Source organism: Plecotus auritus (assembly GCF_963455305.1).
Source record: "Plecotus auritus genome assembly, chromosome: 1".
In the NCBI taxonomy this organism is placed as follows: Eukaryota; Metazoa; Chordata; class Mammalia; order Chiroptera; family Vespertilionidae; genus Plecotus; species Plecotus auritus.
Window position 1 is genome coordinate 215,548,660 of NC_137770.1, and position 27,469 is coordinate 215,576,128.

Here is a 27,469-nt window from a genome sequence, read left to right on the forward strand (position 1 = left end):
ATCCCCAGTGGGGGGTGTGCAGGAGGCAGCTGATCGATGTTTCTCTCTCATCGATGTTTCTAGCTCTCTATCCCTCTCCCTTCCTCTCTGTAAAAATATCAATAAAATATATTTAAAAAAATCATCACTTATGCAACATTTTACTGCACTTGCTTGCTTTACATGTATGAGTTCTTTTTAAAAAAAATCTTTATTGTTGAAATATTACATGAGTCCCATTCCCCCACCCTTGACCTCATCTAACCACACCCTCACCCCACTCCCCCACCCCGGTCCCCCAACCCCAGGCCTTAGCTACCCTATTGTCTGTGTCCATGACTTATGCATATATGCATACAAGTTCTTTGGTTGATCTCTTCTCACCCACCCACCCACCCTCCCCAGCGTTCCCTCTGAGATTTCCCAATCTGTTCTATGCTTCTGTGTATGAGTTCTTTTAATTCAGGTGCTTTTGAAGGCAAGGCTGTCTCCCCCCCCACCGCCCCGCCACGTCCCCCCCTCCCCCCAGCAAGGGCAAGAATCTTAGGGGAGGATTTCGGCAGAATATTCACCAGCTTTCCAGGTGCATTTTTAATGTGCTAATGCATCAAAATGAAGGGGTAGGTGAGTTGGGGATCATTCTTCAGTTTGCTTTCCTGCTTTACTTTTATCTTGGGTCTGTCTGGCTTTAATGGGGCTTTTGTTATTTGTTCCCCTAATGTTATTTGTCCTTGGGTTTAGCTGACACAATTGGCATTCATTGGGTCTCTGTTCTCTATTTCCCAGACCAGGGTGATTTAAGCTATGTATTCTCTGGTTAGGGAGGGGAGGTATAAACCATTTGCTTTCAAGTGTCCATGATTGGGGAAGATTAATTCTTGTGATTCACAAGCTAGCTTTAAGTTGTTCAAATTGTTTAAATTGTTCAAATTGTTATTCTTTTTTAATTTTCTTGTCTCAGTTTCCCTATTCCACTTGCCCAGGAATTTTCTTAGCTTCTTATTATTCTGTCACAATAAGATCTAGGGTAGAAGGCAGAGATATAGAGGCACTATGGCTTACTTCTTTTTATATCCTCAATGTCCAACACAGTATCTGGAATATTGTACAAGTCCATTAAAAGTTGGTTGACTGTATTATTTATTCCATGGATATGAATTGAACATTATTCTACACACATTTATTGAACACCTATTATATTGTAGCAGAATAGGTATGTTAAAGAAAACAAGTATGTTAAAACTCAACCCATATGTCCTAGCCGGTTTGGCTCAGTGGAGAGAGCGTTGGCCTGCAGACTGAAGGGTCTTGGGTTCTATTCCAGTCAAGGGCACAAGCCCAGGTTGTGGGCTCAATCCCAAGTAGAGGCCATGCAGGAGGTAGCCGCTCAATGATTCTCTCTCATCATTGATGTTTTTTATCTATCTCTCCCTCTCCCTTCCTCTCTGAAATCAATAAAATATTAAAATAAAAACTCATCCCATGATATGGCAAGTACTTATCAGAGATATCAACTGTATGTTTTGTATTGGAGGGCTGAGAAGGAAGATAGGATGATGACAGTGATGGTGGTGACTTAGGAATATCCTCACTTGGAAGGTCTCATTACATTGATTATTTTCATTAGGAGTTTGCCTGGTGTAAATTCTTTGTGGATTAGGGAATGTATTTTATTAATCATTGTATCTTTGGAATCTAGTACAGTGATTATCCTTTGTGAGTGCTTAATCAATACAAATTCAATGAATTGAACCCATGAAACCTTCTGGGCTCAATCTGTTGACATAATTGTGTAAGTATATAAAGTTCCAGGCTGGGAGTAGCTGGAGAGAAACTGAGAAATCATGAAGGATTTTGGTGCCATTTTAAGAAGTCTGGCTGTATTTTCTAGGCAGCTGAGCAAGAAGAGGCTTTTAAGCAGGAAAACGGTAGGACCAATTTAGCTTATTATGAAGAAAACGGAATTCAGGGAGAAGAGATGGAAAGCTGGGAAATGATTGGAGATCCCTGCAATTGTCCAGGTGAATGGTGATGGTGAATTAAGGCAGTGACAGCAAGGATGAGGAGAAGGGGCTGGGTTTTCAGATTTTTGAAGCAGACTAAAACTTATTGACAATATGAGGAGGAAGGAAAGATGGAGAAAGTGAAAATGAGACCAGGAGGTTGTTTATGAGGCCTGTGTGCAACAATGTATGTGACAACATCTATAAATTACAAAACATTACATTAGTTGTTTTAGCTCAGGCTGCTCTCAGTTTATTCATTCATTTATTTTTTAAATATATTTTTATTGATTTCAGAGAGGAAGGAAGGGAAAGAAACAGAAACATCCATGATGAGGGAGAATCAGCTGCCTCCTGCACGCCCCACACTGGGGATCAAGCCCTCAACCTGGGCATGTGCCCTGACAGGTAATCCAACCCGGACCTCCAGGTTCCTAGGTCGCAGCTCACTCACTAAGCCACTCCAGCAAGGCGGCTGCTTTGAGTTTAGATGGAGAAAGGGGCTGTACTTGAAAGAGATGTGCTCATCTCTAGGGAAGTATCATACTTTGGATTCTCAGGGGCAGGGAAAGGTAATCTGAGCAGACGGGGAGATGAAAAGAACATAGTTCACCTATTCCTAGGCAGCTCTCTCCTCTCCCTCAACTTTCCAGGAATCCCAGGGCCACGGAGCCCCGCCCACCTCTTCCCAGCCCGCAGCGTTCTTACGGGAGCAGGTCTCCGGGCCTGCCAATCACACCCCGTGACGTCATCTCTGTGCGCAGTCTCTGGACAAGTAGGACGCGGCAGCGCGTGTACTGAGTTGACAGTCCAAGTCTCAAAGAGCCCAATTCCCGGAAGCTGTGAGTTCTGAGGAAAGTTTTTGTACCTCAGTCTGCGAATCCCCAACTATGAGCGCACCGGGCGTACAGTCCTTTACCCAGCAGGGTTGGGACCAGGTGCTGGCCAAAGTGAAACGGGCTCTGGTCTACCTGGACGCCGCCTGCGCCGAGAGCCTGCACTGGGGTTGCGGATCCACCCGGCTCCTGGAGGCGGTGGGGGGTCCTGCGTGTCACCTGCGGGAATTCGAGCCCCAAGCAGTTGGTGGCGGAGCTAACCAGCCCAAGGCGGTGTTTGTGCTGAGCTGCCTACTGAAAGGCCGAACTGTGGAGACTCTACGGAACATCATCTGCCGCAGTCACTTCCAGTATTGTGTGGTGGTCACCGCCGTGAACCACGCTGTCCACCTCACGGCTAATCATGTGCCAGCGGCGGCAGCGGCTGAGCTGGAGGGGCAGCAGCCAGTATTCGAGCAACTGGAGGAGAAGCTGTGTGAGTGGATGGGCAACATGAACTACACCGCCAAGGTGCTGCACATCCCGTTGTTGCTAGCCCCTGCTGCTCCCTATCTTGCCTTGACTCCAGCCTTTGCTTCCCTTTTTCCACTGTTACCCCAGGATGTGCATCTTCTTAATAGTGCCCGACCAGACAAGAGGAGGCTGGGGAGCCTGGGTGAGGTGGATGCCACTGCCCTGCCCCCTGAGCTGCTATTGCAGATCAGATGCTTGGTGTCAGGCCTCAGTTCTCTGTGTGAGCATTTAGGAGTACGGGAGGAATGTTTTGCTGTAGGTTCCTTCAGTCGGATCATAGCTGCAGATCTGGCCAATTATGCCCCTGCCAAGAACAGGAGGAAGACTTCCACGGGCAAGGCCTCGGTGGTCTTTGTGGACAGAACTCTGGATCTCACAGGTAAATGGGATTGTTGTGCAGGTCTTCATAAGCACTCTCCAAAGTTCTGGGACTTCCACTGATTCAGCATGTATTTTATTGACCTCCTACTGTTTATCAAGTTGAGGATACAAAGATGAACTAGATGGACACAGTCTCTGATCTCACAGAGTTTATAGTCTAGAGCAGTGGTCGGCAAACTCATTAGTCAACAGAGCCAAATATCAACAGTACAACAATTGAAATTTCTTTTGAGAGCCAAATTTTTTAAACTTAAACTTCTTCTAACGCCACTTCTTCAAAATAGACTAGCCCAGGCCGTGGTATTTTGTGGAAGAGCCACACTCAAGGGGCCAAAGAGCCACATGTGGCTCATGAGCTGCAGTTTGCCAACCACGGGTCTAGAGAGAGATACAACAAGCAAATAAGCAATTGCAATGAATTTGTTATTTGCTGTGATGGATAAATACATCTTCAACATGCACTGCCTTGTTAAACAACAATAGCTGTATCTATCTCAAGAGATTGGATTAAAGTAATTATGCTGACATTGTCTACAGATGCCAGTATTAACAATTCTTCATAGGAGGGCGCTAATTTGTTGTAGAGATGTTAACAGATGACCTCCTAGTGGAAGGAAACTGTACAAAAAAATATGAAATTATCATAGAGAATTTGTTGAATTTTGGGTTTCTTTAAGTGAGTATTAATAATGTATCTCCATTCCAGGCTTAGTTTAAAGATATATTTCACTTAGAGACTTTTGACCCACCTCTGGATCTCAGGGCCACTTATAGTGACTTGGCATTCATTCAGCAAGTATTTAATGAGGAGCTCGTAATCTGAGAGATGGGGAAACAACCATAAACCATATACAACATAAATAAGATGTCGTCCTTTCCAGGCCTAATTAATTAATATTCTACTGATGTGCGAACTCTTTTTTTTTTTTTAGAACTCTTTTATTTAACATCAAAAGACACTTTAGAAACACTCATGCTGGCTCTGTCGTAAGTCACTTTTATAAGCCTGATTATTATTTTTTAAGAAAAGAGTATAGTTTTTGGAGTTCTCTGCCTCCTGAATTTGAATTTTTGCTTGGTAATTTAAAAGTTGTGTAAGCTTGCCCGGCGGGCGTGGCTCAGTGGTAGAGTGTCAACCTATGAACCAGGAGGTCACAGTTCGATTCCAATCAAGGCATGGTCAGGGTACATGCCTGGGTTGCAGGTCTGATCCCCAGTCAGGGGCATGCAGGAGGCAGCCGATCAAAGATTCTCCCTCATTATTGATGTTTCTATCTCTCCGTCTCCCTTCCTCTCTGAAATCAATAAAAAATATATACTAAAAGTTGTGTAAGCTTGAGCAAGTTATTTAAACTGAGTCTTCTACTCTATAAATGAGCATATTAACACCTACCTATTAAGAGTTGTAAGAATTAAGTGGATAATAGATGTACGTAATAGATGTAGTATGGAGCTTAATACCTCATACATCATAAGCTCTCAATAAATGTTAGCTATTGTGATAAAGATGATGATGGTAATGAAGATGATTTCTTGAATTCCTGATTTCGTCTTTTCTATGTAGTTTTTCTGTCCAAATAATATGACATGGCAAAAAACAATAGAAAGACAGAGATAAAGATAGAGATAGAGGACAGAGAGACATTAGGAAGCAAATGTTAATTGGCTTAAAGTGGGTAAAACAAGTAAATGTTCCAAGTCCCACCCATTGTTGGAGTGAGGTCTTTCAAGCAACAATGACTTTTGGAAAGATAACTTGGTTTCATGGGAAAAGTATTAAACTGTGTCATTGGTCTTGAATTTCAATTAGATTCGTTTAGTCATTTGTTATTAGAAGAGTTAATACATGTAAAACACCTAGAACAGTCCCTGGTACACAGAAAGCACTCTATAAATACCTCTATCATTGTAAACTGTTAACATTCATTTATTTATTCTTTCCTCTATCTAGCAAATACTTAGTGAGAACCTACTAGCTGCCAAGTTGCCTGCCAGATATGGTGAATATAGGGTGAATTAGGTAAACAGTTGCCATTATGAAGATCCGGCTCTAGCAGAGGGGAGATCTGCTATTCTTTATCAGGTCTGCAAGCCCTTCTGGGTCTTACGATCTTCATCAGTAAAATTTCAGTATAGTGCCGAAACCGGTTTGGCTCAGTGAATAGAGCGTCGGCCTGCGGACTGGGGGGTCCCGGGTTCGATTCTGGTCAAGGGCATGTACCTTGGTTGCGGGCACATCCTCAGTGGGAGGTGTGCAGGAGGCAGCTGATCGATGTTTCTCTCTCATCGATGTTTCTGGCTCTCTATCCCTCTCCCTTTCTCTCTGTGAAATATCAATAAAATATATTTTAAAATTTCAGTATAGTATCATCCTCTGACACCATTTACCTGGCTGACTATAGGCTGATTATTTATCCATTCAGTATTTGTTGATACCCACCATATCATTAAAACGTTAATTCAGCTTATTTTTCCTCCCATTTTGTGAGTTCATAATTTCTGTCTGCTTAAACAGGAGCGGTTGGACATCATGGAGACAACTTGGTAGAGAAGATCATTTCAGTGCTTCCCCAGCTCCCTGGCCACACCAATGATGTGATGGTTAACATGGTAGAGCTCACTGCACTGCAGAATGAAGAAGAGAATCAGAATATGGTTGCACCAGGCTGTCTTGCACCATCCAAGTAGGATAAGTAGATATTTTCCCCCCTCTCCTCTTTTCTTTCTCTCCTAGAATGTTCTGTAGAGAGAAAAACAATGAAGAGTTAGTCTGGTTGAAAAATTCATAGTGGATAGCATTTTAAAAAAAACCACATTTTTTTTTTTCTAACCAGAATAACCATATCCAGTAAACAACAATAAGCCAACAAACACGTATGGGATTTTCTAGAGGTGTCATTTAGATGTAGTATAAGCTTGTTCCCAGGATCAGTTAAAAGTCAATTTATGCATCTCCATTTCACAAACAGCTTCACATGGAATTGAGTCTAGGCTTTTTCCATTTATCTTTCTCAGTTGACTTTTCCACATGATTAAAAAACTGCCCATGTAGCTATGAAACAGTGCCATTGTATATATGTAAATAGTATTATCTGGGCATTAAGTTTTTATTTCTGTGTATATTTTTTCACATGCTTAGAGAAATTAGAGAACAAAGGTGGTGTACTTTATGTTATGTACTTTAAGAGTTTCAAAAATAAAAGAACATTTCTTCAGAAACAGGACAATGAAAAGATACAATAGTTACCTTTTCTACTTTGTCCTTCATCAACAATTCTATGAGGAAAAGCATCAGAAGGGGGGAAGTGTCTGAGTATCTGTTCCTTTTATCTTCATGTTTTTAGTTTTTATACAAAACAAAACCTTTCAGCGCCATAGATTCAAATATCAACCTTAAAGGATACATTTGGAATTTCCTATCATATTTGGAATTAATTTTCAGCTCCTGAAGTTTTCAACTTTTTTGTAGATTAATAAAATTGGATGCTGAGTGTATATAATCCACTATGGGAAGAAAACGGAAAGTTCTGTAGCCTGTCTTTTTTGTAAGCTTATACAACAGTAAAAAAATGGGCCATGTGCTCACTTCAGCAGCACATATACTTAGCTGTTCAGAGGGCCATTCAAAAGTTAATTACTAAGGACTTGCTGAGCCTCACTCTGGACTAAGTACTATGAAGAACATAAAATAATCTATATATATAAAAAGCCAGCGACCAGAACGCCATAATGACTGTAATGACCTGTTGCTATGATGCCCACTGCGGCCAGGAAACCAGCCAGATCAGGGGGATGGGGCTGGCCCACCAACTCCCCTGCCCCCAATCAGCCCGCCACACCTCCCACCAGCCGGCCCTGCCTCTGATCACTCCCCCACCCTAATATGGGTTGGGGCTGGCCAGCCAACCTCCTGCAGCCCCACCCCCAATGGGCCCTCACCATCCTGATCAGAGAGTGGCCTGCGACCAACTTCCCATGGCCCCTCCCCCCAGCTGGCCCCGCCCCTGATCACCCCCTCTACCCCAATAGGGGGCAGGGCTGGCCAGCCAACCTCCTACAGCCCCTCCGCCTGCCAGCCCCACCCCAGATTGGCCCCCCATGCCAATCAAGGGCAGGGCTGGCCGGCCAACTGCCTGTGGCCCTGCTCCCAATGGGCCCCACCACCCCAATCAGCCCGCAGCTCCTCCCCCAGTCAGCTCTGCCCCCAGTCAGCCCCCCCATTCTGATCAGGGGCAGGGCCAGCCAGCCAACCACTTATGGCCCCTCCCCTGGCTGCAGATTCCCCAATCGGCTTCCCACCACATTTGGGGGTGGGGCTGGCTGGCCCACCACCCACAGTCCTTCCCCACAGCTGGCCCTGCCCCCAATAGGCCCCCCACCCCAATTGGGGGCAGGGCCCACTGGCCAATCGACCTCTGCCCTTCCCCCCCCCAGCCAGCCCGGCCCTGATCAGGCCCCGATTGGGCAGGCCAGTTGGCCAACCTCCCGCCGTCTCCTCCTCCCAATAGACCTGGCCCCGATCTGCCCTGATTGGGGCTAGGCCAGCCAGACCCCACCCTTGCACGAATTCGTGCACTGGGCCTATAGTATAAAATACAATTTTTGATCTCCAGGAACACTTTTTTTGTTGGGGTTGTCATGATTTACATATAGGTACAATCTCTCTCTATATAAAAGCCTAAGTGACCAAATGACCGGTTGACCAATTACTATGATGTGCACTGACTATCAGTGGACAGATGCCCAATACACAGGATCGGGCTCCCTCCTGTCTGGATTGGGCCTGCAGGGATTGGGCCTGTGGGGATCGGGTTGAAACTGGCTATCTGACATCTTCTGAGGGGTCCCGGATTGCAAGAGGGCTCAGGCCAGGCTGAGGGACCCCACCAGTGCATGAATCCATGCACCGGGCCTCTATTTAAAAATAATGTAAATCAAGACTAATATAGCTGCTATAGATTATGTACTTCCTATAAACAAAGTATCGGGTTAATGTAGATCAATGTGGAAATTGTGGTGCTTAAAATAATGTCTTGAAGGATTTAAAAAGGTGAGAGGGCCAGGGTAAGCATAGGTATGGAAACAAGACAGTTGGGTTGTGAGGAAGTAAAGGTAACCTCACTGGACCACCATTGTCATCAGCAATATTAACATTTTTTTAGGACTTACTATGTGCCAAGCACACGTCCAGGCATTTTACATTTGGGAAATCATTTAAGTTTTACAGTTACCCAGTTGAGGTAGTTGTTACTCCCCCATTTTAAAGGTAAGGAAACTGAGGCAAAGAGGCAGTAAGCAACATCATTAGCAGGAGGTGAAGATAGAATTTGAGCCCTGAATGTTTGACTTGCAAGCCATTGTTTTAACTTCTTTGCAGAGGCCAGAGAAGAGTTGGCTTCTGAATAGATTTAAAGAGACAATAAGGGACAAAAGTAAGGTTACTTCATGATTTAATTTGGTAAGGCCTATTTGTTCAATATAATGTTTATACGAACAACACAAATCAATTTTGGCTAATTGCAGCAAAAGGAATATATTAGAGGAGATTGGATAGCTAATGGAATCAAAGAAAGAACTGTTAATCAGATTCTGGAAAGAACAACCAGTTTCAGGGATCTAGGGGGCAAAAACTTGGGAAAAGCCTTACCCTAGAGAGACTGAATTTTAACTGTTTTCTATCTGAGAGACTGAATTTTAACTGTTTTCTATCTGAGTCATTCTCCTTAAGATTCATGTTCCAAGGCAAAGGTAAGATTGGCCTGATTTGGGCCTTGGGCCCACCATTTGCTCAGTGGGGTTTAGGACCAATTCATAGTGACTGGGAATTGTGACAAGATTGTATGGCAGAGTGGAGAGGAAGTTCTTCAAAGGAAAACTGAAACATTTGACAAAAGAAGGGGAAGGGATGCTGGGCAGCTAAAACCAGTAGATACCCCTTAATAAAAATACCACACACTTAGAGCACTTATTTTTTAACAGGCATTGTTCTGATCACTTTATATATAGTAACTAGAGGCCCAGAGCACAAAATTTGTACACAGGTAGGGTCCCTAGTTCTGGCTAGTGATCAGGGCCAATCAGGTTCCCTGCCTCCCTGCCTCTCCGCCTCCCTGCCTCCTCCTTCCCTCACTCCCTCAGCACCCCACTGCTGCTGCTGGTTGCCCACCCATGTTCCGCACTGCCCCCTGGTGGTCAGCACACATCATAGTGAGCAGTCGAACTCCTGTTCTCCTGGTTGAACTCCTGAGGGGACACTTTGCATATTAGCCTTTTTTATATATAGATTTATTTAATTCTCACAACATCCCTAACATAATTACAAAAAGAATATGTGATTTCCCAGAGAAGTTTGCAAAAAGAGAGAAGAATAGAATTCATTGTTAATGAACAGGAGGAGAAGCAAGTGAATTCTGAGAATTGTGGCGAAACAAATGTAAGAATCAAGATATGGCTTAGATCTGTGGTCGGCAAACTGCGACTCGCGAGCCACATGCGGCTCTTTGGCCCCTTGAGTGTGGCTCTTCCACAAAATACCACGGCCTGGGCTAGTCTATTTTGAAGAAGTGGCGTTAGAAGAAGTTTAAGTTTAAAAAATTTGGCTCTCAAAAGAAATTTCAATCGTTGTACTGTTGATATTTGGCTCTGTTGACTAATGAGTTTGCCGACCACTGGCTTAGATCTACAAGCAACATTTTGATTATGGCCTATTAAATAACTTTAACTCTTCAGTCCTCATTCTGCCCCAAGCTTAGTCATAAGCTTAAACTAAACCAGTCTTGGAATTCCATTTCCCTTGCCAGTGATTGCTTTAGAAAAGGGGAGGTAACAAGAGAGTCTTCTTGGTCAGATTTTTTTGCTTCTGAAAAGAGACTAAAAAAAAAGACACACTTTCCCCTTATCCTCCTCCCTCAATGGCCAGGACTCTGACGTAAATCCTGAAACTGCTAGGCCAACTTGCTCACACCCAGAAGTTGAAGCTAACACCTGGAAGGTGGAGTGGCCAAGGGAGCCATAGAGAAGAACAGCAATGGGGTTAATGTGTCTGGACCACTATCATCTATATAATAAAAGCCTAAGCAACCGTTACGGCGGAACTACCAGAACAACCGGTTGCTATGATGCACACTGGCCACCAGGTGGCAGACGCTCAATGCAGGAGCTGCCTCCTGGTGGTCAGTGCGCTCCCACAGGAGGAGCGCCACTCAGCCAGAAGCTGGGCTCACGGCTGGCGAGCATAGTGGTGGTGGCAGGAGCCTCTCCCACCTCCGCGGCAGCACTAAGGAACAGCGAGCAGGCGGGCGGTAAGGAGCGAGGGGTCCCGGCCTGCGAGAGGAATGTCCGACTGCTGTCTTAGGCCTGATCTCTGGGAGTGGGCCTAAGCCAGCAGGCGGACATCCTCCAAGGGCTCCCGAACTGTGAGAGGGCTCAGGCCGGGCTGAGGGATGCCGCCCCACCCCAAGTGCACGAATTTTGTGCACCGGGCCTCTAGTGTAGTATAGTTACTTATTATTTAAGCCAAATTGAGTTGCTGTTTTCTATTACTTGTAACGAAAGGCATCCTAACTGATACATTTTCTATACCTCATTATTTCATCTATAAAATGAAGGTATTAGCCTAGATCAGTGGTCGGCAAACTACGGCTCACGAGCCACATGCGGCTCTTTGGCCCCTTGAGTGTGGCTCTTCCACAAAATACCATGGCCTGGGCGAGTCTATTTTGAAGAAGTGGCGTTAGAAGAAGTTTAAGTTTAAAAAAATTTGGCTTTCAAAAGAAATTTCAGTTGTTGTACTGTTGATATTTGGCTCTGTTGACTAATGAGTTTGCTGACCACTGGCCTAGATGACTTCTAATGCTCTTGGATTTAAAATAAAAATTCTTCCTAACTGTGCCCCATTTGTGACTCAGCTCTGCCTCTGAGCACTTACAGCTAAATTCTTTCATATACATTTTCCCCTCTAGCTCTTGGTTTACAGTTTCCCCTTTTCCTCTCAGACGTTGAGTGAGTGTTGTCATGGAATATGAGCTTTAAGTGCCACCCATGTATGAGAGTGTGTTCATAAATGTCAAAGGTGGTGATGGGTTCTAGAAGGATCTGAACAAAGAAGAAAGCTTTAATGAGAGCAGGTTGGTGAAATAGACTGGAAGTCAGGTTGTGGAAGATAAAGAGATGGATGGTGAAAAAATTATAAGCAAATAAAGGTCTGAAACAGAGAGCAAACTGATAGTTGCTGAGGGTAGGGGGGAGCGCAGTTGGGGTGTGGATGAAAAAGGTGAAGGGGAATATAGTCAATAATATTGTGATAACTGCATGGTCAACAGATGGTGACTAGATTTGGTGTGGTGATCCCCTCGTAATATATATAAATGTCGAGTCACTGTTGCACACCTGAAACTAATATAATATTATATGCTAGCTACTCAAATAAATAAATTAATAAGTTTACTTAGGAAAAAAGCAATAACTGAGAGAAAATGGTAGTTTTTACAATTTTTATTTTTACAATTGCTTGGAAACTGAGGGGATTACACTGATTAATTGCTTTGCAAATAGAAATTGAAATAAATTCAGCTTTCCTAGCATGTAATGTACTTCTATCAAAATAACAACCACTGCTGCCGAAACCGGTTTGGCTCAGTGGCTAGAGCGTCAGCCTGCGGACTGAAAGGTCCCAGGTTCGATTCCGGTCAAGGGCATGTACCTTGGTTGCGGGCACAACCCCAGTAGGGGGTGTGCAGGAGGCAGCTGATCGATGTTTCTCTCTCATCGATGTTTCTCTCTCATCGATGTTTCTAACTCTCTATCCCTCTCCCTTCCTCTCTGTAAAAAATCAATAAAATATATTTAAAAAAATAAATAAATAACAACCACTGCTACTGCCTCCAACACCATCCCCGGAAACTTCTCAGTGAAATGAGTGTGAGGATAAAAAGTTAGTACTAAAATGCAAAACAGATGGGTGCTTGGCAATAAATAATGTTCCTGCAATGGAATAATGTTTAAAAAGCAAATCTCTATCAGTCACATCAGCCTTAATAATAAAAATTGATTCCTGCCCTGGCCAGTGTGGCTCAGTTGGTTGGAGTGTCATTCCATACACCAGAAGGTGGTGAGTTTGATTCCTGGTCAGGGCAAATACCCAGGTTGTGGGTTTGATCTCCAATCGGGGTGCATGCTGGAGGCAACCAATGATGTTTCTCTCTCACATTGATGTTTGCCTCTCTCTCTCTTCCTCCCTTCCTCTCTCTAAGTTAGATTAAAAATATTTATTTCTAATATAATCTTATAGAAGGCTGTTTGTAATTATAGCCATTGGAGGTACTGCCAATGCAAATGAGAAATTGATAACTTAAATGCATTATCACATGGCTTTCCAGTCCCTGTCCATTGGTCACAGAATTATGTGGAATAATTTATTCAAGAAGGAGGCAGAATCTTTTCTGTTCTTATATAATTGATTTCAGAGAGGAAGGGAGAGGGAGAGAGAGATAAAAACATCAGTGATGAGAGAGAATCATTGATCGGCTGCTTCCTGCACTCCCCCTACTGGGGATGGAGCCTGCAACCCAGGCATGTGCCCTTGACCAGAATCAAACCTGAGACCCTTCAGTCCGCAGGCCAACACTCTATCCACTGAGCCAAACCAGCTAGGCTTCCTTCTGTTTAAGTGGGTTTCATTCTCTGCCCCATCTCCATTCTCCCTAACCAATTGCTCTTTCAGTTCCTTAGGTACCCTTAGCCTGATTCTCTGCCTGTATTTACTATGTCTGTGTTTGGTGCCCCTGGCTCTGGCCTAACCCTGCACCCTTGGTGCTACTGTTTCTGTTCTGTGCAGGGCCCACTTCTCCTCCCATAGCCTATAAGACTGTGTGTCAGCGGCTTTCAGATTCCTCTCTGACCTCATCTCTTATTCTCTTTTCCTTTCTGGCTTTTTTCGAATCTAGTGGCTTTCTTTTCCCCTAATAGGGCACTCACTGTCCTGCCACAGGACACTTACTTTTGCTGTTCCCTCTGCCTAGATCATTCTTCCCTACAGATGTATACTTGCCCCATATTTTCTTCTAATTAATCCTTTCCTGTCCATCTTAGCACTTCATATTTCCCTTCTCTATTTTATTGCTTTTCTCCTCACCATTTTCTAATGTACTTATTCTCTCTCTCTCTCTCTCTCTCTCTCTCTCTCTCTCTCTCTCTCTCTCTCTCTCTCTGATAATTGTTTTTTCACTGCTATGTCCCCAGTCCCTAGAACAGTACCTGACACTCAGGAGATATTTGTTGTAGGAATGCATGGTGATGGATGCTGCTAGGGCAGGATCTATGAGTGGAGGAAGATTCCTGGACTAAGACATAGAGGGTGTAGCCATACCAGACCATAGGAGAGGTTAGGTTGGGGATGTATAGGTTTTAAGTATTGAATATTTGAGACACTCATTGGGTTAGCAAAATATAGCAAAATTGACTCAGCAATACTATGTTAGGATTTTATTTCATAGATGTATTTTGCATACATGTGGAATGATATATTACATTTATTAGTCACTATAGTATTTGTGATAGCAAGACAGGAAATTACTGGCTATCAGTTCACTAAGTTGGGGTACATTCATATGATGAAATAATATTCAGCCTGTGGCCCGGGAGAGGGACAAGCTGCATGCCCTGCAGTCCCAGGAGCCAGCGGCTGCACCTGTGCCTGCAGCCTGGGAGAGGGACAAGCCGCATGCCCCACGGTCCCGGGCACCAGCGGCTGGGGCTGCGGCCTGGGAGAGGGACAAGCTACCAGTCCGTGGTCCTGGGCGCCAGTGGCTGTGCCTGTGCCTGCAGCCTGAGAGAGGGAAAGCTGCCTGCCCTGAAGTCCTGGGTGCCAGCGGCTGTGCCTGCGGCCTGGGAGAGGGACAAGCCACCCACCCCATGGTCCTGGGCACCAGCGCCTGTAGCCCAGGAGAGGGACAAGCTGCCCAATAACTGCCCGCCCCGCGGTCCTGGACGCCTGCGGCTGTGGCCCAGGTGAAGCCGGTCCAGGTCCTGGGTGCCTGCAGCCGGCCAGAAGGAGGGAAGCCCGGGTCCCGGGTGCTTGTGACCGGCTGGAGGAGGGAATCCTGGGTCCTGGGTGTGGGGCGAGGCAGAGGTGGTTAGGGGCATCAGGCCAGCAGGGGAGCAGTTAGAGGTGATCAGACCGGTAGGGGAGCAGTTAGGGGCGATCAGGCAGGCAGACAGAGGTGGTTAGGGGCGATCAGGCAGGCAGGCAAGAGGGGTTAGGGGCGATCAGGCAGGCAGGGGAGCAGTTAGAAGTGATCAGGCCAGTAGGGGAGCAGTTAGGGGCGATCAGGCAGGCAGACAGAGGGGTTAGGGGCAATCAGGCAGGCAGGCAGGCAGGCAGGCAAGCGGTTAGGAGCCAGTGGTCCTGGATTGCGAGAGGCAGTCAGACATCCCCTGAGGGGTCCTGGATTGGAGAGCATGCAGGCCGGGCTGAGGGACCCTTCCCTCCTATCCCTTGCACATGAATTTTGTGCACCCGTCCTCTAGTGATTATATAAATTGATGAAAAGCATTACTTCATTTTAGCACTAAAGTTACTTATTTTCCATTAACTTCCTGCAGAATAGGAATTTTCTATGTACTGTTCCTCAAATTCACCTCATTTTCTAGGTCAGTGAGAGGCAGGACAGTAACACTGAGTGCCTGAATTTTGTCAGACATGCTAGGCATTTCCAAATGCATTATTTTACTTCATTCTAAAAAGCTGCTCTACAGGTAGATGTTATTCTGTAACCAGACTATCAGTAGGTCTGTGCTGCCTGTCACTACTTGAGCCAATTAGCAGAGACAGGGTTGAATCATATATGGGCGGTTATTCCAATACTGCCGGCAGTATGGGAGCGCAGCAGGTCATCCACAAAAATATCTCTGCCTCTCCCCATAAGCCAGCTGCTTATATTGGGTAAAAGGACAAAGATTACTTGGGGAAGTAGGCAAAAGGTTATGCTGAATGGGCAGTTAACAGGTAATTTGCAAAGGCCTGTGGGTATGCAAAGGCTGGAGGTCTTCAAAGGGCTGGCGACTATGGTTTCTGCAACAAGGTTGTTAATCTTTCCATGATTACAGGCAGCTCCCTGATGGGGAGGATGGGCTGCATTTTCAGGTGAGATCCCAGGTTCCATGTGCAACTCCCAGCCAGGTTAGAATGTGCCTCTTTAATCAGAACAAAACAATCACAGTTAACAGAACATGATTACTATTTCTTACAATTATAGCTGGTCCCCAATATTCTATTTCTGCCCCTATCAATTCTTCATTGTTTTCATGGAAGTTGAAAGAGACTTAAATAATTGGCCCTAAGCCAAACTTTCCCTAAGTGATTGAATCAGGCTATTATTTAAAAACAATTTTTTATCTCCCCCCCCCCCCCATTGATTTCTAAAGAAGAAGGAAGGAGGGGCAGTGAGAGAAACATTGACACGAGAGAGACACATCTATTGTTTGCCTCCTGTACGCGCCCCCACTGGGGCTGGGAAACCTGCAACTGAGGTACATTTCCTTGACTGGGAATTGAACCTGAGACCCTTTGATCTGTGGGCCTATGCTCTAACCACTGAAAAACCATTCAGGGCATATTTGTTTGTTTGTTTTTTTGCTACTTTTAATTGAGGTATAATATAAATGATTATATTAGTTCCAGGTGTACAACATAATGATTTGCTATTGTATACATTGCAAAACGATCCCCATAATAAGTCTAATTAACATCCGTTACCATACATACTAGTAGTTACAAATTTCTTTTCTTGTACTGAGAATTTTTTTAAAAATAAATTTTTATTGATTTCAGAGAGGAAGGCAGAGAGAGAGAGAGAGAGAGAGAGAAGGAGGGAGAAACATACATCAATGATGAGAGAGATCATTGATCGGCTGCCTCTTGTATGATCAGGGATCAAGCCCACAACCCGGGCATGTGACCGAAACTGAACCTGGGACCTTTCAGTCCACAGGCTGACGCTCTACTCACTAAGCAAAAACAGCTAGGGCTGTATTGAGAACTTTTAACATAATCTCTAGCAACTTTCAAATCAAGAATACAGTACTATTAACATAGTCACCATGACTTGAAAACCAAGATGGCGGCATAGGTAAACACCTAAACTGCTGCCTCGCACAACAATTTCAAAACTACAACTAAAAGACAGAACGGACACCATCCAGAACCACAGGAAAGCAGGCTGAGTGAAAATTCTACAACTAGAAGGAAGGAGAAAAGCTCACAGAGAATTGGAGGTACGGCAAAGGGGCTTTGTGCGCGCAGAGAGGAAGGGCGGCTGAGAGCTTGGCTGACTTCCTCTGGCGGAAGGGGGTTAGGAAGCCTCGGACCGCGAGCTGGGAAAGGCAGAAGTCTGAAGGCGCACACGGGCCAGTGCGCACAAAGGCTGCGGAGGTAGCCATAGGCTTTCCCTAGTGAAAGGGAGTCAGAGGATCCTGACTGAGCCCCAGTTCTGACTGCAGTGAACCCCGGTTCCAGGCGAGCCCCTGGGGACCCACGCTCTTGTAGGGGGAGTCTGGACTCTCGGGCGGAGACTCAGGAGCCGGGGAAGGCGGAGGACTGAAAGTGCGCACGCGCGCCGCGCCGGTGCGCACAAAGGCTGCGGGGGTTGCCACAGGCTTTCCCTAGTGGAGGGGAGTCAGAGGATTCTGACTGCACCGAGCCCCAGTTCTGACTGCAGTGAACCCCAGTTCCAGGCGAGCCCCTGGGGACCCACGCTCTTGTGGGGGGAGTCTGGACTCTCAGGCGGAGACTCGAGCTGGGGAAGGCGGAGGACTGAAAGCGCACATGCGCGCAGGGGCGGGGCTGACAGGAAGCCAAGACTGAGACTCCACCCCATCCAAGCTGAGCACAGAGGCTATTGCAATTTGGCAAGTCTAATCCTATAAGGCTGTCTCCAGCACCGGGCTTCTCCCAGCATAGACACAGCTGATCCTTACAGCCAACTGGCCCGGAGGTCAATTCTTCCCAGTGATACCAACAACAATAAAGACTTAATTACAACAAGGCTGTACACACAGTCCACAAAGGGGTGCACCAAGAGTGTCCACCTCAGGTTAACTGGGGAAGCAGACCCACTGGGCCATATTGGAAACCTAGCACAAATATCTACCTTACCAACTCAGGGATCCAGTGAAAATGCGGGGTCAAAGAATCAGATCACAAACGAAAGAAATGGAGGAAAACAAACGACTGGATATAGAATTCAAAACCACCGTTATAAGACTTTTTAAGAATATCCTAGAAAAGGCCGATAAATATAACGAGACCCTCGAAGATATGAAAAAGGACCAACTAGAAATTAAACATACACTGACTGAAATAAAAAATATTATACAGAGACCCAGAAACAGAATAGAGGAACACAAGAATCAAGTCAAAGAATTGAAATACAAAGAACCAAAAAACACTCAACCGAAAAAGCAAAAAGCAAAAAAAAAAAATCCAAAAAGTTGAAGATAATGTAAGAAGACTCTGGGACAACTTCAAGCGTACCAACATCAGAATTATGGGGGTGCCAGAAGAAGAGAGAGAGCAAGATACTGAAAACCTATTTAAAGAAATAATGACCGAAAACTTCCCCCACCTGGTGAAAGAAATAGACTTACAAGTCCAGGAAGCCCACAGAACCCCAAACAGAAGGAATCCAAAGAGGACCACACCAAGACACATCATAATTAAAATGCCAAGAGCAAAAGACAAAGAGAGAATATTAAAAGCAGCAAGAGAAAAACAGTTAATTACCTACAAGGGAGCACCCATACGACTGTCAGCTGACTTCTCAACAGAAACTATGCAGGCCAGACGGGAGTGGCAAGAAATTTTCAATGTGATGAATAGCAAGAACCTACAACCAAGATTACTCTACCCAGCAAAGCTATCATTCAGAATTGAAGGGCAGATAAAGAGCTTCACAGATAAGAAAAAGCTGAAGGAGTTCATCACCACCAAACCAGTACTATATGAAATGCTGAAAGGTATTCTTAAAGAAGAGGAAGAAGAAAAAAGTAAAGAGAAAAAATTATGAACAACAAATACATATCTATCAACAAGCCAACCTAAAAATCAAGTGAATTAAAAACCTGAGGAGCAGAATAATCTGGTGAATATAATAGAATCAGGGGCATAGAAAGGGAGTGGGCTGATAATTCTCAGGGGGAAAGGGGTATGGGGGGGTTCATGAAGAGAATGGACAAAAATCATACACCTATGGATGAGGACAGTGGGGGGGAGGTAAGGGCAGAAGGTGGGGTGGGAAAGGGGTGGAGGGGAGCTATGGGGGGGAAAAGGAGAAATAATTGTAATAATCTGAATAAAGATTTATTTAAAAAAAAAAAAGTCACCATGCTGTACATTACATCCCTGTGACTTATTTATTTAACAAAGTTTGTACTTTTTGACTCATTTCACCCATTTCTCTCCCCCACTCACCCACTCTAGCAACCACCAAACTGTTCTTTGAATCTATGAGCTTGGTTTTAATAAGTTATTTTTAAAAATTTTAAGGCACATTGCTATTTTACCATACTAACTCTGACACATACTTAGTTGAATGAATGTATAAGTAAACCAATTAATTTATAAATTGTGGGACCCTGGTTTATAAAAAAACAATATTTTAAGTCCAGTTTTTATGTTAGAGGTGGAAATTTTTTTTTCCCTAGACTACAGAGCAATGGAATAAACAGCATAGATCTTATAGATAAGAGACAAAAGCAGTAGTGGTTTCAACTAAACACCTATGAGCCAATTTTGTTAATGTTCACACTGTTAAGTAACCTGATACTGGTGTATATTGAATCATATATTGGATCCTCAAAGTAAAAAAATTCTTAAATCACCTCTAAATAATGATAAATTTTTCTACTCTTTTCTTGGTTTCCAAATACCAATTAAATAGCTATCTATATAAAGAGGGAATATGCAAATTGACTGCCATGCAGTCACAAAGATGGTGACACCCACAGTGGAGTCAGGGTTTCCATTACACAAGATGGCTGCACCCTACAGTGGAGGCTGAGTTCCCATAACGAGCCTTAACGAGCAATCAGTAGGGACCTGAGGCTGCGCCCCCCTGCCCCGGCGCCAGGCCAGGGGACCTCAGGCTGTGCCCCCCACCCCGGCAACATGCCAGGGGACCTGAGGCCACACACCCCCACCCTGGTGCTGGGCCGGGGGACCTCAAGCTGTGCCCCTAGCCCGGCAGGGTATGACGGGGGACCTCAGGATGCACCTGCCGCCCTGGCACCGGGCCAGGGGACCTGAGGCCATGCCCCCTGCCTGGCGGGGCTTGACGGGGGACCTCAAGGTGCGCCCCCTGCCCCAGTGCTGGGCCAGGAGGCCTTAGGGTGCTCCCCCTGCCCCAGGCCCAGGGACCTCAGTTCGTGCCCCCCACCCTGGCACTGGGGGACCTGAGGCTGTGCCCCCCACCTGGTGCTGGGCCGCGGGACCTGACGCTGCACCCCCTGCCCAGCAGGGCTTGACGGGAGAACTGAGGCTGCGACCCCACCAGGCGGGGCTTGACGGGGGACCTGAGGCTGTGCCCCCTCCCGACACCTGGCCGGGGGACCTCAGGCCATGCCCTCCACCCTGGCACCGGTCTGGGAGACCTCAGGCCACACCCCCACCTGGCGGGGCTTGACGGGGGACCTCAGGCCACGCCCCCTGCCCCGGCACCAGACCATGGGACCTGAGGGTGCACTGGGGCACCTGAGGCTGTGTCCCCCCACCCGACGTGCATTGGGGGACCTGAGGATGCACTCTCCATGCAGCGCCGGGCCAGGGGACCTGAGGCTGCACCCCCACCCAGCAGGGCTTGACAAGGGTGGGGCCAGTTGGGTCTGGATCTCTCCCGATGGGGGTGGGGCCGGTTGGGTCTGGGTCTCATGCGATTTTGTGATGCCGCAGGTGGGCAGGGACTTGACTCTGGGTCACATGGTGTGCCCCAGACTCTGACAGGAGGAAGATTTTCATATACATTTTACTAATTTTCTTTCATCTCTGACACTTCTATTATAGAGAAAGGGCAAATAGAAATATTAAAATATTTCCTCTAGTTAATACCCTTTTAATGTGCACGAATTTCGTGCACTGGGCCACTAGTTACTATTAAAGATATAGTAACTAGTGGCCCAGTTACAATAACATTTTCAGAGGGAAGAAAGGTAATTTTCCTTAGAGCAAAATAAGAGGTACTACTTTGGTTTTAAAGTTACCTACAGAAGAATTACTGAACTTTGATGATTAAGTAACTGAATGTGTAGTGTTGAGTTTGAGGTGGAGAGGCAGCACCTGAGAGGCTGTGTCACCACATAGCAGTGTTATGAATGACCTTGCTGGCTACGGGCATCTCCTCTTCCCCAACTTACAAAAGTTGACTTTTTTTTTTTTTTTTTTTTTTTTTTACTTTTTAGGTAAAAATTACAAATTAAGTAGAAGAAAGGCCTACCTCTTCTCAGCATACAGCTGCTATATTTAACTTTTTTGAGGCAGTCTAAAGATCATCTGGTATCAGTTACAGGGTTAGAAAACAGAATTAATGAGTAATTTGTGGGGAGAAGTAAAGCAGAATTCTTTTCTAAAAATGAGGGGATAAGTGTTCTCTAGGAGTAGTTAAATAATTCAATATGCCAGAGACATTTAAGCTATGTTTCTTAATAAAGAATTATGTTTAATAGTTAATTGTGTTCAAAAACATTGAAATGCATATTGAGAAAAGAAGGTTTGAAGGTAGAAATTCTTGTACTATAATTTCTCATGTATTGCAACTCAGTTATGGTGTTAGTTAGAATGTGCAGGCCACCCCCAGAATCTTTTTCACATTGAAACATTTTAAATGGTTTGTGGTCTGTGTTGTAAGAAGACTGAACTCTGGGTCATTGTGGCTTTGGGATACATAATTTAAATGGAAACTATGGCTCCTTTAAACAAAGCCAAGAGCCCTCTGAAGTTAGCTGAATGGAAAGACTTATTACACTTGAGTGACAAGTTCCTAATTAGATTGATGTTCATTGTCAAGCAAAAGTCAACAAATACAAAAATTTATCTCCTATTGGGTTAATCAACCACAACCTTTATTGGGGTGCTTCTGAGTCTTATGTTATATAGGCCAGAGGGTATTGAACAGCACACCAGGATTGTCCCACAACTCTGACTACAGTTTCTCATCTAACACCTGCTGGTTATGCTTGCCTGAGGGCCCTTTTCTGTCCTTTTACTCTGCCTTCTAATAACAGTGTGGGATAATGACTGGTGGTGGGGTAGCTGGGATCAACACAGTGGTGGTAGGTGTCCTTCTAGCAGAACTGGAAGGAGTATAAAGGAAGAACTAAAAACAATGCTTTGGTTTTAGCATTAAAATAAAGCATTTTGGGAGCCTAAGGCAGGGGAGGTCTGAAATCCTGAAGTCTATTTGGGTAAAATGTCATGGGTAGGAATATGAAAGTAAACCCTTGGAGCATGTAAATGTGTTGTAATTTATCCAAAATATAGCCCTAGCCAGTTTAGCTCAGTGGATAGAGACTCGGCCTGCGGACCAAAGGATCCCGGGTTCGATTCTGGTCAAGGACATGTACCTTGGTTGCAGGCTCCTCCCCAGCCCGGTCCCTAGTTGGGGCACGAGCAGGAGGCAACCAATTGATGTGTTTCTCTCATATCGATATTTCTGTCTTTTCCTCTCTCTAAAAATCAGTGGAAAAATATCCTTGGGTGAGGATTAAACAAACAAACAAACCAAAAAAAAACCACAACAAAATATATATTTATTGACTACTCTGTGTCAGACACTTGATGAAGACAAGATCTTTACTTTCATGAAACTTGTTCTAATAGGGGAGACAGACAACAAACAAATATATGTTATGTCAGCTGGGGATAAGTGCGATGAAGCAGATAAAAATTAAGGGAGCCCTAACCGGTTTGGATAGAGCGTCAATCTGCAGACTGAAAGTTCCTAGGTTCGATTCCGGTCAAGGGCATGTACCTTGGTTGCGGGCACATCCCCAGTAGGAGGTGTGCAGGAGGCAGCTGATCGATGTTTCTCTCTCATCGATGTTTCTAACTCTCTATCCCTCTCCCTTCCTCGCTGTAAAAAATCAATAAAATATGTTTTTTTTTAAAAAAAATTAAGGGAAACAAGAGTGACTAGGGATTTGGGTTTGTGAAAAAGTATATGGGGGAGGTAGAAAAGGCATTTCTAAGGAGATGTCTTTCAAACAAAGACCTCAGTGAAGCTGAATCAGGGGCTAGAGAACATTCCAGCCTGGGAAAAGAACTAGTTCAAAGATAACTTGTGGTATAAATTTGAGTTTCCCTAATGGCTAATGATGTTGAACATCTTTTCCTCTACTTGCTTTCCATATGAATAGCTTCTTAGTTAACATATCTCTTCACTCTTTAGCCAATTAACTAATTAGATTATTTTTTATTATTGAGTTTATATAAGCCTTTGTCAAATATTTTTTCTATTCTGTAGCTTCTCTTTCCATCATCTTAACAGGATCTTTGCGCAAGGCAAAATTTTTCTTTAACTTTGATGAAGTTCAGTGTGGGGGGCCCTATTCAGAGTTAGCCAGATGCTCAAGGCCACTCTGAGGGTTGGAATCTTAATCAGGGTGTCCAAGGACTATACACAGGTGCAAGAGCAAGGCCACAGTAATCTGTATGTGCACTGCGCAGTGTGTCCTTGTATAACCCAAAAGACTGAGGTCACTATTTGGAAAGAAGCCTCTTGTTTAGGTAGTATAAAGTTGTTACTGACCAGCCAGTACAAGGCTGCATTATAGGGAAGATGTATTACTGATCAGCAGTTGCTGCTTTAAGGATGGCTCTTGTATAGCTCCTATGTTGGAGGCTACTATGTAGGAAAGATGTATTATTACCTAACTGGCGTGCGGCTACCTGCTGTATGGGACATTGCTTTGAAGAACTGTTTTGTCTAGTGGCTCCTTGTTGGCAATCGCTACTTGGCCACTGGCTTGTACAGTACTCTCTTATATACCTACAACTTCTCATGGCCTCTCCGTCGTCGAATACCTGGCATCCCATGAGGTCCAGTCCCTGGCAGAGGGGCTCAGACCCGATAGTTGGCATAATGAGGCAGAATGAAGGAACTGTATTCCAACAGTTGGTGTAGTAGGGCAAGATAAAGGAACTGAGTTCCAACAATTGGCCTAGTTGGCAGGAAGAAGGACCTGTGCTTCCAACAATGGCACAGCAAGCAGGGTTCAAGGAGGAACTTGCTCTGACACTTGGCACTGTGAGCAGGATTCAGAAATATGTGTGGGTTTGAGGAGCAAGTGTTCCCACATTCAATTACCAATTTTCCCTTTTATAGATTGTTTAAGGTTATTAAGAACTCTGTCTGCCTAACCCTAGATTCTGAAGATTTTTCTATAATTTTCTTTCTAAAAGTTTTATAATTTTACATTTAAGTCTGTGATTCATTTTTAGTTAATTTCTTTAACAGGTGTAAGACATATTGAGATCATTTTGGTGGTTGTTTTTTGCCTATGTATGTGCAATTACTCCAGTGCTATTTATTTTCCCGTCTTTGAATCAGTTTAACACCTTTAACAAAAATCAGTTGAGCATAGCCTGGCTGGTGTGGCTCAGTTGAGCATTGTTCCATGCATCAAGAGGTCACCACTTTGATTCCCAGTCAGGGTACATTGCCTGGGTTGCAGGCTTGATCCCCCAGATGGGGCATGCAGGAGGCAGCCTATTGATGGTCCTCTCTCATCAGTGTTTCTATCTTTCTATCCTTCTCCCTTCCTCTCTCTCTCTAAGTCAGTAAAAACATATTTTAAAAACATCGGTTGAGCCCAGCTGGCGTGGCTCAGTGATTGAGTATCGACCTATGAACCAGGATGTCCTGGTTTGATTCCCAGTCAGGGCATATGCCCAGGTTGCAGGCTTGATCCCCAGTGTGGGGCATGCAGGAGGCAGCCGATCAATGATTCTCTCTCATCATTGATGTTTCTCTCTTTCTCCCTCTCCCTTCCTCACTGAAATCAATAAATTATTTTTTTAAAAATCAGTTGAGCATATTTTCTTAGACCTGTTTCTGGGTTCTATATTCTGATCTGCATGTTTATCACTCTATCAGTACTATACAATCTTAATTTCTATAGCTGTACAAAAAGTCTCAAAGTCAGGTAGACTGATTCCTCCATTTTAACTTCTTTTTCACAATTGTTTTTATATAGTTCCTTTGCCTTTCTATTTAAAATTTAGAATAATCTTATCTATGTCTACATAATATTGCTGCGATTTTTATAGAAATGATATTAACCTTATCAATTAGGGGGGAATTGACATCTTTCCTTGTGAGTTTTGCACCCATGTCTTGATGTGCCTCTATTTATTTATATTATCTTTAACCTTTTTTTAAATCAGTGTTTTATACTTTTTAGCTTACAGGCCCTGCTTTGTTAAGTTTACATGTTAAGTATTTCATTTTTTTTGAGTGATTATAAATGTTACTGTAAATTTATTATCTGTGTCCACATGTTCATTGATAGTATAAAGAAATACAATTGATTTTTGTCTTGTATACTGCAACTTTGTTGAATTTACTTATTAGTTCTAGGAGTTTATCTGTTAGATTCCTTGGAATTTTTTATTAAGACAATTATGTCACCTGCAAATAGAGTCTTATTTATTTACTTATAATCCGTATGTTTTTTATTTCCTTTTTAGTCTTATTGCCCTGGCTAAAACTTCCAGTATTAAGTTGAGTAAGAATGATAAAAACAGATATCCTTGCCTTATTCCCAATCTTAGGGAGAAGACATTCAGTCTTTTACCATTAAGAATATAATGCTAGCTGTATATTTATTTTTGTTTATTGGAAGATGCTCTTTATTTATTAAGGAGGTGTCCCTCTAGTTCTATTTCTCTGAGAGTTTTTATCAATAATGGGCATTAAATTTTGTTAAAGCCTTTTCTGCATCAATGATATGATCATGTGATTTTTTTTTTCTTTAATTTGTTAACATGGTGGATTACACTGATGGGATTTTTTTAAAATCCTCACTGGAGGACATTTTTTCCATTGATTCTCAGAAAGAGTGGAAGGAATGGTGGGATGGGGGAAGAGAGAGAGAGAGATTGATTGGTTGCCTCCAGCCTAACAGGGCTGGGGATCAAGCTCTTGAATGGGAATCAAACCTCGGCCTTTCAGTATGCAGGCTGATGCTCAAACCACTGAGAAAACCGGCCAGGGCTGCACTGATTGATTTTTAAATATTAAACAAGCCTTGATTCATGAATAAACTCCCCTTGGTTATGGAGTATAATTCTTTTTCTGTATTGTTGAATTCTATTTGCTAATATTTTATGTATTGTGTTCTATTTGCTAATATTTTGTTAAAGATTTTTGCATCCACATTCATGGTAATACTAGCTTCATAAAACGAATTGAGAAGTATTCTCTTATCTTTCATTTTCTGGAAAAGGGTGTGTATAAATTGTATTAATTCTTAAATCTTTGGTAGAACTTCGTAGTGAAACCATCTGGGACTGGAGATTTCTATTTGGAGTGTTTTAAATTATAAATTTAACTTCCTCAATAGTTATAAGACTATTGAAATTATTGCATATGAGTGAATTGTGATATTATTTTTTTGAGGAATTGGTCTATTTCATCTAAGTTGTCAAATAAATGTATGCAGAGTGGTTCCTAGCATTCCCTTATTATCCTTTTTATATATGTAGATTTTGTATTGATACCTTCTGTTTCATTCCTGATATTGGTATTTTTTTTGTGTTCTCTGTTTTTTTTTTCAGTCTTGCTAGAAGTTTGTCAACTTATTGATTATTTTCCCCCATGGAAACAGTTTTATGTTTCTGTGATTTTCTGTATTGTTTTTTATTTATAACTAGTGGCCCGGTGCACAGATTCGTGCACATTAATTAGAAGAAATATTTTAATATCACTATTCGCCTTTTCTCTATAATAGAAATGTCAACAAAAACAACCAAATTCACAATTGACAATGACAGATTGAAACACACGTGTGTGTTGGCACCAACGAGAGCTTTATATGTATCGCGCATGCACGAGTCAACGTTTATTTTTAAATTGCCAATGCGCGTCATATGTGCTGGCCTGTAGGTCAGTTGGATGGTCGGAGGGATGTACGGTCGGTCACTTAGCCTTTTATATATATAGATTTAATTGAATTATGCTCTCACCTTTATTATTTCCTTCCTTCTGCTTGTTTTGAGTTTATTTTGCTCTTCTTTTTCTAGGTTGTTGAGGTGAGAGCTCAGAGTGTTGGTTGACATTTAAAAAAAATACTTAATATATGTATTTAGTACTATAAATTTTCTCAGCATTGCTTTAGGTATACACCATACGTTTGATATGTTGTATTTTTATTTTTTTAATATGTTCTTACTGATTTCAGAGAGGAAGCGAGAGAAAGAGAGAGATAGAAACATCAATGATGAGAGAGAATCATCCATTGGCTGCCTCCTGCATGCCCCTTACTGGGGATTGAGCCTGCAACCCAGGCATATGCTCTGATCAGGAATTGAACTGGTGACCTCTTGGTTCCTGGGTCGACACTCAACTGCTGAGCCATGCCAGCCAGGCATGTTTATTTTTATTTTGATGATTTTTCATTTATTTTATGATTTCCCTTGAGACTTTCTATTTCACGTGGATTATTTAGAGGTGCTTTGTTTAGTTTTCAAGTGTTTGGAGATTTTTCATGTTA

The 27,469-nt window shown here is 43.6% G+C and overlaps 1 protein-coding gene across 1 annotated transcript in view; it reads left to right on the forward strand.

The window, feature by feature from the left end:
- Positions 1-2,726: 2,726 nt before the first annotated feature.
- The window catches only part of SCFD2 (sec1 family domain containing 2), a 338,453-nt gene continuing 313,710 nt past the window's right edge, over positions 2,727-27,469 (forward strand). The window contains exons 1-2 of the mRNA XM_080662736.1: positions 2,727-3,710; positions 6,228-6,396. Of these exons, the coding sequence (XP_080518862.1) occupies positions 2,873-3,710; positions 6,228-6,396 (1,007 nt within the window). The 5' untranslated portion in view covers positions 2,727-2,872. The remainder of the gene's footprint in view (positions 3,711-6,227; positions 6,397-27,469) is intronic.